Genomic DNA, 13,329 nt, shown 5'->3' on the forward strand with positions numbered 1-13,329 from the left:
ATGTGGAAATAGTTTTATGAGTTATCTATGGAACAAGCTGCGATACATATCTCTGGACAGTTTTTGGTTTGAGTTACATTTGAGAAAGGGTAAAAGAGGAAGGAGGACCCAGAGAGAATTTTGGGTTTGATGATTTTAGCTTGCGATAAAGCCAACTGCCCTTTTTTGTCCAACAAGCTTTATATGCCTGTTTTTCATACACTTCTCAGGAGTCTGTATGGGAGGTCCATTCTCAGTGTCTGCTCTCTATCCTGTTGTAAGGCTCAAGAGGGTTGGGGGTTTACGGTTTGTGAAGGTAAAACGTTCAGTTTTTAAAGATGTTTTAAGGATGAAGCCAGCAAAATGAGCATCATCAGCCCTGTCACTCTGAACTGTGAACAGAGCGAAAGTCAGGATTTGCTTAGCTTAGCTCAGCATAGAAATTCTGTTTCAACAGAAGCAAACAGGCACTGAAGAATAGTCCTAACTGTTAGAGGATTAGCATGTGCTGAGCCAGGCTAGCAGTTTCCTCCTGTTTCCAGTCTATATGCCAAGCTGGGCTAATGACATCCTGACTCCAGCTCTGTACTTAAAGACATGACTTTGAAGTCCGACGGAAAGAAAAGAAATCATTCGACCTGTTACTCTGAAGTGAATACTTCCTTGAGTCCGACTTAGACTAAGATATGAGTCACATTTTGCGTGGTTGGAAAATGGCTTACTGCCATCATATCATGACCAGTACTGACCGAAATGATCACTTCCTTGGTGTGTGTGTGTGTGTGTAGGGCCTCTTTGTGCAGGATCTTCCTTTGAAAACCCTGGCTGCCTTGCGCTCCAGTCAGGCTCACATGTTGAAGGTTTGTGGGTGCCTCCGGTACACCCTGATAGATAACCCGAACGGCAGGGTGGGGGTGTCATCAAGTCGTGCCGCAAAGAGAGCCAGTGCCACTGAGCAAAAGGCACTCCTCAACCCTCTGCTCTCCACCCAGAGAAAAGAAAAAGAGTTTGCTTTAGCTTTTTTAAGTGACTTTTTCAGAAAGATATATATAAAACAGTCCAGTGTTTATGTTAGGTTACACTACGGAAGCACAAGGTGCCAATATTAAAATAAGATAATTTATTGGATAGATAAATAGCTAAATATAATTTATGACTAATTGAAAATCACAAAATACATTTACTTTTCAAATTTCGGTAGCACATTGTCAGATATTTTTAAAACTAAAAAAGCTGCAGTTTGGGTATACAATATCTACCAATGAAGAATTATCTTCACTCTGGCAATACATACAGTCACAATATTATTACATTTATTATTTTTTACTAGAACAAGAATGTGATTATTAATTACATAAGAATATCTGACCCAACATTTTTTATTTTTTGCATACATTTTTCTGATATAATTATTTCACTTTAATATCGGCAGCCTTTGTCTTCCATACATTGAATCCTGTTCCTGGTTGTGGTGGATAGCTGGAAATGGTGCAGGAGAAAGCAGCACACTTGCCTACTTTTTACTATATCTACACCCCTACTTATATTTACTGATAACATGCTGTATATATTTCCATAGAAACAGCACTCCTGATGCATTTGATCAAATAATAGTGTGATTGATCACAGTCAAAAACACGTCAATGGTAATGGAGGCGGGATACTTGAAGATGTTGTTGCTTAGTAACGTTGTGGAAATATGTACGCTATGGAAAAAGTAGGCAAGTAGCATGCAGCTGGTTCTACTTGGTGTCAGTGGGGGAAACGTGGCTGTCAGCGGGATCTGACCTCTCTTAAAGTTGTATCTGATGGTGCTGGTCATCTCAACAGAAGCGGCGTATTGTACAGCCCTGTGTTGGACAGTTGGCCACAGTAAGTCTGGATGTGCTCTGTAATTATGCTGCTGTACTCTCTTTGTGGCAAGACTGGCGCCCACCTCTGCTCCTCTGCAATCTAGGGGCCTGGGTTACTGTTGATGGGGGGAGGGCACTGATGCTCATAAATCTTGAATCCCTGATGATTTAAAGCATCAATTTAACTGGAGTGTCTTATTTTAAAATAAAGAAGCGTCACAGTGCCGTCCCCTGTGTGACTCCAGGCCCATAGTTTGCCGTGCTGGTGCCTTTTTTTGTCTTTCCTCTCTCCAGCCTTGTTTCCTTTCTTCTCTCATTTGACTTCCCATTTCCTTGCTTTTCACTCTCATGTTCTATTTCTCTTTTTCTTCCATATCTCCCCTCCCCCCCTCTCCCTTCTTCCCTCAACCTCCCTGTTTCCTTTTCTCTGGCCTCCTGGTGACCTTTGCCCTGTGACCTTTTTGGCTGGCCACCTGTGCTTTGTGACTTCCCCCCCTCCCCTCCGGCAGATGTTGCCCATCACCGTGCGCAACATGCCCTCATTAAGCCCTCTAATCTTAAAACGCCTCAAGGTACAATTCTCTCTGCCCCTACCTGCCCCTTCTCTCTCTGCCCGTCGTGTGGATGCTAACCGCCGTCAGCCGTCGCCAAAATCTCCCGAACTTTTCTCCGTCATCATGCCGTAATTAACAGCTTCTGGCTGCTTCTGAATGTTTAGTCTGAAAAAGTCTTTCTGTCAATGATGTAGAATAGGAAATCGCCAAAAAGCTGCATTATATTTGGCTTCAAGCAAACTACACAACCCTTTGAGTTATTTAAAGCTGTAAACAAAAATGAATAAACCATTTATAAACCATTAGGGAGAATGACAAATTAGCATTTCCAGCGTCCTTATAAAACCTGGGACACCCCAAGCCATTCTTCACTCCTGCCATCATTGTTCTCTGCATTTTTGAACCTCAAAAGAAACATCACGATCGTGGTTTGAATTAGAGAAGACTGTCAGAAAAACATTAAAATAAACTGTAATCAAATGTAAAATATTTTTCCAAGGTGTTACCTGTTAAAAATCCACATGTTAGAATTATGTAACTGCAGTTTTACACCCTCTACAAACAAGTTTTTTTTTTCACTCTAGCCTGCGCAATGACTGGAGAAATCCTGCAAATCAGCCAAATACTTACTAAATATTTGTGACATGACTAGTGTTTGAAACGGAGTCAATCATAGCACACTAGTTGTAGGGAACAGTGCAGAATATTGTAATTTTTACAGAATTTAGTTAGTGCATGACATCAAAGTTCTGTTTAACAATTATTCTTAGTCTAATCAGAGTTAGGGAGAAGATAATAGCTGGAGAACATCCATCATATGTTCGCTTTATCGAGGGAACACTACTTCCTATATGGCGCTAAACACCAATAGGCATCACTAACAAAAAAGTATATCTATATCATGAGTGGTATAATATAGGTGCACATGAACCATTGAACATACTGTACAGATAGCTGTGTATCAACCAAATCTCTGTATGTAAAGCTGACCTGTGTGCTGGTAACATAGAATCTCATTGGGAGATTAGCACATACATAAACTGACACAAAGCAGGAGTTCATATGTCACCTTTCATTAAATCAGATATCAGCCAATCAGTATTGACTACTGGATATAATGGATTTTCCATCCTGATGACAATAAAATTATGGCTGTCATATATTTTGTTTTAGAATGTTCAGTCATGAATGTGGTCTCATTCTGCAGACTCGCGCATTTTATTATTAGGTACTGGCAGCCTATCAGCGTGTGCAACCTACAATAAAAAAAAATGGATTAAATGCAGATGGAAACATTCTCCATTATCTCAGAATAGAAACTTGGCAGTGCTCTCAGATCCTGAGCTACTGTACATGTGTGTACTCCTACAGTAACACAATGATTGCTGAGTGACTGAAGCAAAGGCCAGCACTTTGTTTTAGGAACTTCTCTAAAGTCAGACCACATGTGCAAATAAATCATGCACTGTACTCTATAATGCCTTAAATGCCATAGCATGCAAACTTGTTGCCCTCTCTGATCGTGGATATTTCCATATGTGAAACAACAATTTTTATGAGTCGCAAAGGACGTGTAGCAGGAATTATATCGGTGTGAACAAAAGCAGCAGAGTCAGGATATGTAGCAGCCAGACAGATTCATTTTTACCCACAAGGTTTGATTTTGTTTAGTCTTGGCTTTGGTTAGAGATCATTCCCAGGGCTCGGGCTGTCAGTGCACAATAACACACAGATTTGTGGTTTATTTTCAAGACGCTGCAGAAGAGATCATTGTCAATTACATTCGCCCATTTCAAATATAATCTAACTTAAGTTAAACTTCAAAACGCCAGATATTTCTGACAAATCTAAACCAACAGCATTCACTCTATATGGTGTTAAAAAACTCCGTCACAACCACATCTATTATATGTTCTAAACTGAAAGTTCACACATGTTAATGCAGTGTAGCTTCAGAGGCATTTTTTTAGGTAATGGAACTTGCTGAGGTGTCATCGTGTGAACAAAATTTAGCAACAAAATGCCTATCTCTGTTCAAAGTTCGGCATTTCCTCCGTGCTATAACCACCATCTAGGTCCTTGGTGTACCTTCACACAGAGGCTGCATTCTTCAAGTACTGCAGAGACCGATTTCGACTCTATGGCACAGCAGGCTGTCCCTTTTCAAAGGCTCCTTCAAATACTGCTGACAAATGCATCCTTCCTGTACTGAAGGATGCACCAACATATCCCAAGATTCCTTGGGTGCTGTGAATTCACAAATATAGAGCAGACTCCAAAAGTAGAGTAAGCTTTTTTGTGTTGCTATGCAACAGGAACAGCACCATAAACAGGAAATCATAGGGTTTTTAATAGCAGTTGGTGCAAACTTTGCTTACAACAAAACAACAACAGAGTAGAGGGAGCATGCCACTTTAACGTGCCAGTTGGTAGCTCCTAGATTTAGACATCCAGATTCCACTCCATCATGGTCGTTGCTGAAACCCTGGCCAAAGGTCTGGTATGTGGTTTCAGCACATTTTAAAAAAGGACCCATTTATCAATCAGGGATGTAAAGTTTTCCACTGACATGATTGCTAGCTGAGTAGTTGACCAGTGGCCCTGTCCCTGTGGTCCTTGCTGTCCTGACACCAGAGAAAGTTCCATTGCCTGAAAAGAGTTCGACTTATTATTAAGACTAATTTGTCACGGAAGAGCTTCTGTGTGGACCTTGACCTTTCTCCTATTTTATCACAGATGTGTTTTCTCATTGCAAAGAATGGCGTTTTGTGCTCAAACATTATAACCGCTTGCCTTGCTCCTTAGCTAACCTTCCTTTTTGCAATCGCCCGCCCATCCCGGCTGCATTTCTTTGGAGTGTTAGTGTGAGGTTTTGTTTGGCATGGCCAGTGTGGCAAGGCTTGGTCCAGGACAACAGGTTGTAACTCAAGGTCTCTCAGCAGGGCGAGCCTGGAGTGCAAGGACCCCCAGGACCTCCAGGTCCTCCTGGACCTCCAGGAAACCCAGGTTTGGAGGGAGCTAGTGGCCCACCGGTGAGTGTCAGTCTGACTTCTGTTGCACTGAATCAGAGCTTCTTTGCTAACAAACTTCGACTGAAAACAAACACTAGAAAAACTAAAAATGAACACAAAAAATGAGCAGAAACAGGGCCGTGTCATTTTGACACTAAATAAGGAATTCAGACATGCCCTCTGTTATTATCAGTTTGTCAATTTTATGCACAAGCCTACTGAGACATAGTTATTACCAGCAACGGCTGTCAGGTTATATTTGCTAAAGTAAGTATCTAGGTTTGTTCCCAGGCCAGTCCCGGCAGTTTGAATGAATTAGATGTTGTTATCTATCCAGTATTTTGCAACATTCGGGAGCTTGATGTTTATCTGCATAGCAAGCAAGTTTTCCCATTTGTGTCTTTAACATCAAAATCAGTCCACGGGCTACTAAAAAATATATATATATATTTTTACAAATGATTCCCACATTGGCAGTTAAAAGCAATCATTGATTTATTCAGATTTTTACATATAGACCCTTTAATGTATCACATCCTGAGATCATCAGGGACAGGCCTGCTGTGTGTACCCAGGGTCAGGACCAAACAAGGTGAAGCAGGATTTTATTCTGCCCCTCACCTGTGGAACAAATCTTCCTGAATACCTGAGGTCTGCTCAAACAGTCACTTTTATTTAAGTCAGGCCTTAAAAACACTCTTGTTTACTGCAGCAGCAAGTTCAGTTCAGACTGTGGTCTGAACTGAACTTTCTCATTTAATCTTTTATGATTTCAATTTCTATGTTGTTTCTGTTCTAATGTATTGTTTTATTTAATATGTTGCTTTTTATTCTGTGATATCTATGTCCTCTGAAATACCTTGTGGTTGAATGGTGCTATATAAATAAACCTTGCTTTCCCTGTGGTCAATTTGTAAAAAAAACATTTAAAATGTTTTTATTTATTTTATGCTCTCATTATGTTGTAACCTGCAAATTTAGTTCAAAAATATATTTGTTCTTTCTTTTCATACAGGGTAAACCAGGGGAGCCTGGCAAACCAGGAAAAGATCCAAGAGTAAGCGCTGCTTCACTGACTCCTCCACCTTTGTTTATCCAGAACCTTCTGCCTTTTGTTTTTGTGACATTAACCTTCCTGTTTTTTTTTTTTTTACTCTTTCTGCAGCTTTTACCAGGACTGAAGGTAAACAAATCTTCTTTCTTGTCCAAAATTACAATGGTGATTAGCATCACTGAGGCTTCTCAGAGTTATTACAGACAAACACGCTCAGGCCCAAATAAAACAAGCCACATGAAACAGGGATCAAGTCAAGATGTTTCCACTCGGGCTCTGTGCAGCTGCTCTGAAGTTTTGACCAACTCCACCTACACAACACGAACCACTCCACGTCCCTGGGAGCAGATCTCCACATGATGCATTAATTGTCATGGATTATTTAAAAGGAGGAATGTAGATTGTGAGGTCAGAGGAGCGTACAGAGCCCTGTAAACGCCCCTCACTGTGGAAAACAAGCTGAATCTCACAGCAGGAAGTAGTTCTTACTGTAATAGCCTTCAGTATAAGGAGGTAATAGTTGCAACCCCATCAGAGAAGCATCAGGGTGGAAAACGGGACTTTGAAGCCCTCAAATCAAGCTGCAACCACCTGCTTTCTTTTTAACTCACATTGCTGTATTTGTTCACTCTTTGTTTCATCTTTGCAGGGCGAGCCAGGTGTGCCAGGGCAGAAGGTGAGCTCTTCTTCACATCATCATCACAAATACAATAATTTTATACCCTATATATTTGGACACATACATATGTTTCAAGTGCATTTTACTGACAAAAGTAAAGCTGTGGACTTTCACAAGACTAGGACACACTGGCTTCAGCAGATTTTTGTATGATGATGAGGGTCACACACTTAACACCTGCTCCTGATGAGGGATCAGACTACAGGATTTGTCATACCAACAGTTTACAAACACACCAGCTGGTGGCAGTAATGCTGCAATTTATTGTTTGCCAACCAAAAAACTCAAAGAAGAAGAATGAGGAGGGAAAAGAAGAAGTAAACAAACATGGAAGACATTCAGCTCGCTGCTGCTGCTGTCGTCTGTGCAGCTATCTGCTTGAAAAGGAGCAAAGGAGCAAAATATATATGTTATATTCCCGCTATGCCCTGTCATCTTCTGGCACTGTCTCCTGTGTCCCACCCTCTCTTTTCATTGGCTGTTGACAATACTTGTTTGCAGTAGTGGTCAGTTGATTGGTTAAAAAAAATCGTGTAGTGTGTTGCCAGCTTAGAGGGTTTACCAAGCAGGTATTTTGCAACAGGACACAGTTGGATCTTTGGTTTCCACAAATCATTTGTGCGTTTTGCTTGCATTGTGTCCATCCACCATCTGTTTGCTGTTAATCAGCTTTCTGTGAATCTGTGAATCAATATTTACCTTTCGGACTCTGTGCAGGGTGATCAAGGTGATGTCGGCCCAACAGGACCTGAAGGCCCAAAGGTAATTCCATTTTATGTGTAACTGGTGTGTTTCACTGTGTTTGACACATACATTCCACCATGACCAAAATTCTGTATCACCCCTTGCCACTGACACTCAGCCTTATCATTTAGAGGGAGTAGGATAAAGTAAGGTTCACAAGATGTGTGTGATCCATCACCAGGCTCCATGCATTGTGCTTGCAGCAGAACCAGTAGTGATTCAGGCCAATCAGCATCCTATGAGGAAGTGTTGTCGGTTTTAGATGTGTGTTTTAGGTGTGACAACAGCCTATAGGGATGACTGGACGAAGAGACCGTTAGCCTTAGATGTTTATTTTGTCCTTACAAATATGACGACATGGTAACAAAGATGCTAGCTGCTGCTTGCTAGACATCAATGATTCTCACCAGCTTGGTGGTTTTCAGTGTGGGTGACTTGTTGATGAAATTCTGTGAAGTTTGTGACAGGACCTGAAGGCCCAACAGGCGGTTTAGTAAAACATAAATTGCTAACAGTATTAACAGTATAAGCAGTTCCTTTCAGGTCATTGGAGACCATCATTAGTATGCAAAAATACTACCTTCTTCATATATATGATTCCTGACAATGAGGTGTTATTGTTATTGTATTTGTTTGTTTGCTTTTTTTGGATATTTTCTAGATGACATGTGTCCCATTTTATCACATACTGTAGCTCTGTATGTGCTTTTAAGAATGGAATGTTTAGACAGTAGTCTAATCCAGTGTTGACAGATTGATGGTTGTGTCTTTACAGTCTTCTTGGCTATTGTTAGGACTGCTGGTGTGTGTTGCACTGTAATGTAAAGTGTGGAAAGATCACCTAGATGGATAGGGCAGAGAGGAAATCTGAGGATGGGGATGTTTTTGTTCTTGAAACCTCGTCAGTCTTTAGTCATCTTTGTGGCCAGAAAGGCATCATCTGGCCCTACCCTGCAAGCACCACATTTTATCCATTTATATTATACAGTAAAAATATTAACAGAAGCTTTGGGAGTTGTTTAGAGCTGTTATAATAAAAATACCACAGTCCTGACCTCACAAAAGGATGCAGGTAGCATCTGCTGCCACATTTACAGTTTTGATATTTATTCAGTGGAAAGTGTTTTGCTGGTTTATTGCATAATAGTCTCTGTAGTACAGAAACAGCACGTACAGTCACACACATGCACAGAAGCTGTGTTTCAAACTTTACAAAGTCTGGGGAAGTTTTTTATTCAATTCATGGACATGAGTAACACAAGTAGGCACACATTTATCAGAGCTTTTCACACAAAACTACTGCCAGCTGTGAAATTCAAATCAGTGAGCTCAAGAAGACTAAAGTCCTCAATAGAACTGACCTGAACTAGTGACTTCAGCATCCCTTTATCTTCATCAACCAAGATGCCAAAGCTGCATGCTAAGAGTGGTGCAGGTTTAAAACAGTGCAACTGGGAAGGAAAAAGCCCCTCTTCCTAATTCTAGTGCAGGGGTGGGCAATTATTTTTGCGAGGGCCAACTAGACTTCCATAAGAAAAACAAAGGGCCACTTTTTCATAAATAATAATATAAATTGGAGTAAATTGGAGACACAGGCACGTTTATAAATATACTCTCGTTGCATTTTTTATCATTGTAAGCGTCATTTGCTGTCATTTACTGGGTACTCCTCTGTCCTCTTCTCTCCCCACCCCTATGTGTGTGTCCATGAGAGTGGACAGCTTTTAGGTGGACTGTAAAGGTCAGAGTGAAAATGTAGTACCCCTCTGAAGTTTATACTGCAGCTTGTCTGAGGCTGGGCTCACCAGAAGAACCGTGTTGCTGTGAGCTTCTGTGCAGATTATTGGCTTGTAAACTTCAACCGTTCTTCCGTCTCACTTTGTTTTCCCATGAAATCAGTCCAGAATCCTGTTTCTGTTTTCTGCCATGAGCTTTATGAGCACATCAGGCTACTGAGTTGAAGGTCAGTAAGAGGACAGACAGGAGGGCTCAGCAGGCGCTCTTATTTTGCTATTTTTTCTTTATCTTATCTGTGCTGATTGTGGGCTCCATCTAGTGGATTACAGTAATACTTACAGTTTTTCTTCTGTTTCTCCTCACAGGGAGTTAAAGGAGATGAAGGAATTAAGGTACGTTTTTTTATTTTATTATCATTTTCACTAAATGTGTTATTTTATTTTATTTTATTCTATTTTGCTATGAGCAGCCCTTTTTGTCTGGACTCAATCATGTGATGTGGTTTACAATTGAGCCTTTATTTATTAAGAAATAAACTGTTTTAAGGGACAAAAACTTTACATTATCTAAAAATATCAACTAAGACTGTGCTTATTTTCTACTTATATATATTGACAGTTACTAAGATTCACTCCATGTTAAACACTAAGTGGTCTTTCTTGCTTGCTCTGGATGAGACCTCTCCTGGCAACTGTTTAATTATTTTCCAAGACAACCACTCGCCGCTTCTGTCCATGATGGAAGGCCCCAGATGTCATGTTTGAAGATTTAGATCTTCTTCTGTGAAGCAACGCTTTTTCCCCCTGAGCCTTTGCTTGTCTTTTGATTTCCACCCTGGTTGAATGGGTGTGTCTGCTTTTACTGCCCCGCTGCTTCTCTGAGCTGATGTTTCCATCCACTCTGTAGGGAGATGAAGGAAAGAGGGGTTTCCCAGGAGAGAGGGGAGAGAAGGTAGAGTGAAAGCCAAGCGCTGGGTTGTGTGTGTGTGGCATGCTGAGCTTTGTTTATGCATGGCGAGTCTAAGATGATGGCTTTAAAGTTGTGTCTTCGTGGTAAAGGCACTTCAAAAGGGGCCGTCTTTGGACACCAATCCTTTATGAACTGAACAAAAACATTTATAAAGCCATGCTGGGGTAATAGTATAAGAAAAAATTGTATACTAGAGATGGAAAAAAACATGGAAAGGCCACCATATGGCATTACTTTGACAGAGAGAACCAGCAGCAGCTGCGTCTGCCTGTATTGAATTTTAGATGACCAAATCAAATCATATTTTGTAATCATAATAAGGACATACTATAGATTTTGCCTTATAATCAGGATATTTTTATTGGAATCCAGACTCCATCATCATATGTCATAAATTTATGACTTGAAGGTCCTGTTTATTTTTTCAAAATGCTATGGCAGAGTACTGTAATTTATTAATATGAGATATATTTTCAACTACTCTGATCTAACATCAGTGTATAAACCTATCACATTTAGCAGCATTATTAATTTAACCCTTTTTTCATAATGCTACTAAATAAAGTGCTACCAACCCTGGTTAAAGAGTCAGCTATCAATGGCCTTTCAAATGGCCAACTCATTCCTTTAATCCCCATACTGTCTTTCTGATGGACTCCAGGCTGCAGGAGTCTCAGCTGACCTGAATTCATATCATGTCTCCATAGGCCACCACAACATGGCAGTAGCAGTTTCAGCCATGTGCATGAGTGTGTTTTCTCCATTAAGTACCTCAGACAGATGAGAAAAAAATGGAAGCTGCGCTGCTATCCACAGGAAACAGCAATCTCTTTAATAGTAATATGAAAGTGATTCTGCAGGCTGATTTTAAGTAATGATCGCTGAAGGAGTTGAGACTCAGGAGAAATCTGTTCTATATATAATTTTAATGAAAGTGGGCCAGGTGGAGGTTTTATGGTATGCACAATAACAATTAATATCTGACTGGTGCTGACCGCAGAATGATGTCTTCTCTAGAGCCAACCTGTTCGGTTCCCAAGCTCCCAGCAGGCAGCGGGCAGAAGTCTAGCCATAAAAGAATCAGACACGAGTACCAACTCAGGACGTCATTCCCTCACTGTGCTAAAACACTCTATCACTTTTCTAGAAAGCAACTTTCCTGTGGGAACATAGGAGCTGACAATAGAAATGAGACAGTGGGTTTCATGGCAGAGGATAGTGTGTGCCAACAGACGCACCTCTTTGACTGAATGAAAAGGTATCACTGGCTCCCATGAGAAGCAATGAGGCACCCAGCTGGTAGAAATGTTAACAGCAGAGGGGAAGACGGCAGATCTACATCCTTCACTGAGGTCCTATGTCTGTGAGGATGAGACATCCATAAAGTGGCCTATGATCGGCTTCTTCTATTATATTTATCATCACTGACTGACTTTATAGTCTTAATTTATCAGCACACTCATATTGGCTTAAGTCTAATCCTGCCCTTGTGCTGCCAAGCGGACACATTGGAAAATGTACTTGTACGTCACTCTGGAAACCCTGGCAGTGGTTAGCTGTGTCTTGGTGTCCTTCCTGTGGAAGTGAGTGTGACAGGATGACTTGGCTGCCGCACAAACAGAATGAAAAGCAAGTGATCCTGCAGCATCATGGAGGATGGTTGTTTCGTCCTAGTACTTCTCCTCTGAAATGAAAACCCTGTGGCTGCTTTAATGAAGAGATTATCATATTAATAAATCATGACATGGCATGCAAGTGTGACGGATCCAAATGAGCCCACACCCACTTTGTTATGGGAGTTATGTAGCCAGTAAGATGTTTAGGAAATCAGAGAAATGCTGGAAACTGATTGGATTAAAGATCAAAGACAGGTGTTTTCTGATTGGCTGGCACATTAGCGGGCATATCTTTGTTCAGTTTGACTGTTTGGCCTTGCACAATAAAGAGACACACCTGTTGCATCCCTGATGAATGAATGTTTGGATAGGTGGGTGCATATGAAATATTTTATGTTACCTTTGAAGTCTTAGGTGCGGTGCTGTAAAGGAGCAGATCCATTTTGTTTCTGTTTCTGTCCAGATGCATATTCTTTGTACAGTTATTAAAGTACTTCAAACTGGGATATTACCTGTTTAATATTATGGAAACGTACTTCAGTCACTTTAGCCTGCACATGGATGACTTTGAGGCATGCACAAGTCTTAACTCTGTGCACAACCTGTATGTGTGTACACATTTAGCTTAATTGCACACAGCTGGCTCTCCGACTCTAACACTAGGATGCCTTGGTGTGCAATGATAATTTGAGTCACTTGCTAACATCTATGCATGTTGGCTTAACATTAATTGCATAATAAATGTCTACCTTACTATACTCGGATGTCAAATGTTGTCTGAAAAATTGAACTTGGACATTTTGCTTCTTGGAAGAAGTCACTGCACAGTCAAATGATCTTACAGCATTAAACACTATGTTGGCCTTACAGGAATACAATTCATACTTTGCTGGACATGGTTCAATCAACAGAACTTGTCTATATCATTTCTGATATTTACCATTTTACCTCACACAAACTGTATGCAGTCGTATTAGATAATCTGTTTCCCTGTTTGTTGCTATAGAAACAATTTCCACTGAGATAATCCATCATCATGTTTACAAGTATGGGAAATTATAATATACACACAGCTGACAGCATAGCTCTTCTGCTGGGGCCTCCACCAGTCAGCTCCACCTGCGGTTGTGTGG

The 13,329-nt window shown here is 40.7% G+C and overlaps 1 protein-coding gene across 10 annotated transcripts in view; it reads left to right on the forward strand.

The window, feature by feature from the left end:
* col13a1 (collagen, type XIII, alpha 1) overlaps positions 1–13,329 on the forward strand; it is a 102,629-nt gene that overhangs the window by 67,669 nt on the left and 21,631 nt on the right. For 3 of the 10 annotated variants that reach the window (XM_028423869.1, XM_028423871.1, XM_028423872.1), the window contains 8 exons: positions 768–839; positions 5,326–5,418; positions 6,413–6,454; positions 6,563–6,580; positions 7,101–7,127; positions 7,848–7,892; positions 9,977–10,003; positions 10,518–10,562. In XM_028423869.1, the coding sequence (XP_028279670.1) occupies positions 768–839; positions 5,326–5,418; positions 6,413–6,454; positions 6,563–6,580; positions 7,101–7,127; positions 7,848–7,892; positions 9,977–10,003; positions 10,518–10,562 (369 nt within the window). Of the gene's footprint in view, positions 1–767; positions 840–1,809; positions 1,852–2,341; positions 2,405–5,325; positions 5,419–6,412; positions 6,455–6,562; positions 6,581–7,100; positions 7,128–7,847; positions 7,893–9,976; positions 10,004–10,517; positions 10,563–13,329 lie in introns of all 10 variants that reach the window. The other 7 variants (XM_028423864.1, XM_028423867.1, XM_028423868.1 and 4 more) reach the window with 7 other exon arrangements.

The sequence above is a fragment of the Parambassis ranga genome, chromosome 15 (assembly GCF_900634625.1).
Source record: "Parambassis ranga chromosome 15, fParRan2.1, whole genome shotgun sequence".
NCBI classification, from domain to species: Eukaryota; Metazoa; Chordata; class Actinopteri; family Ambassidae; genus Parambassis; species Parambassis ranga.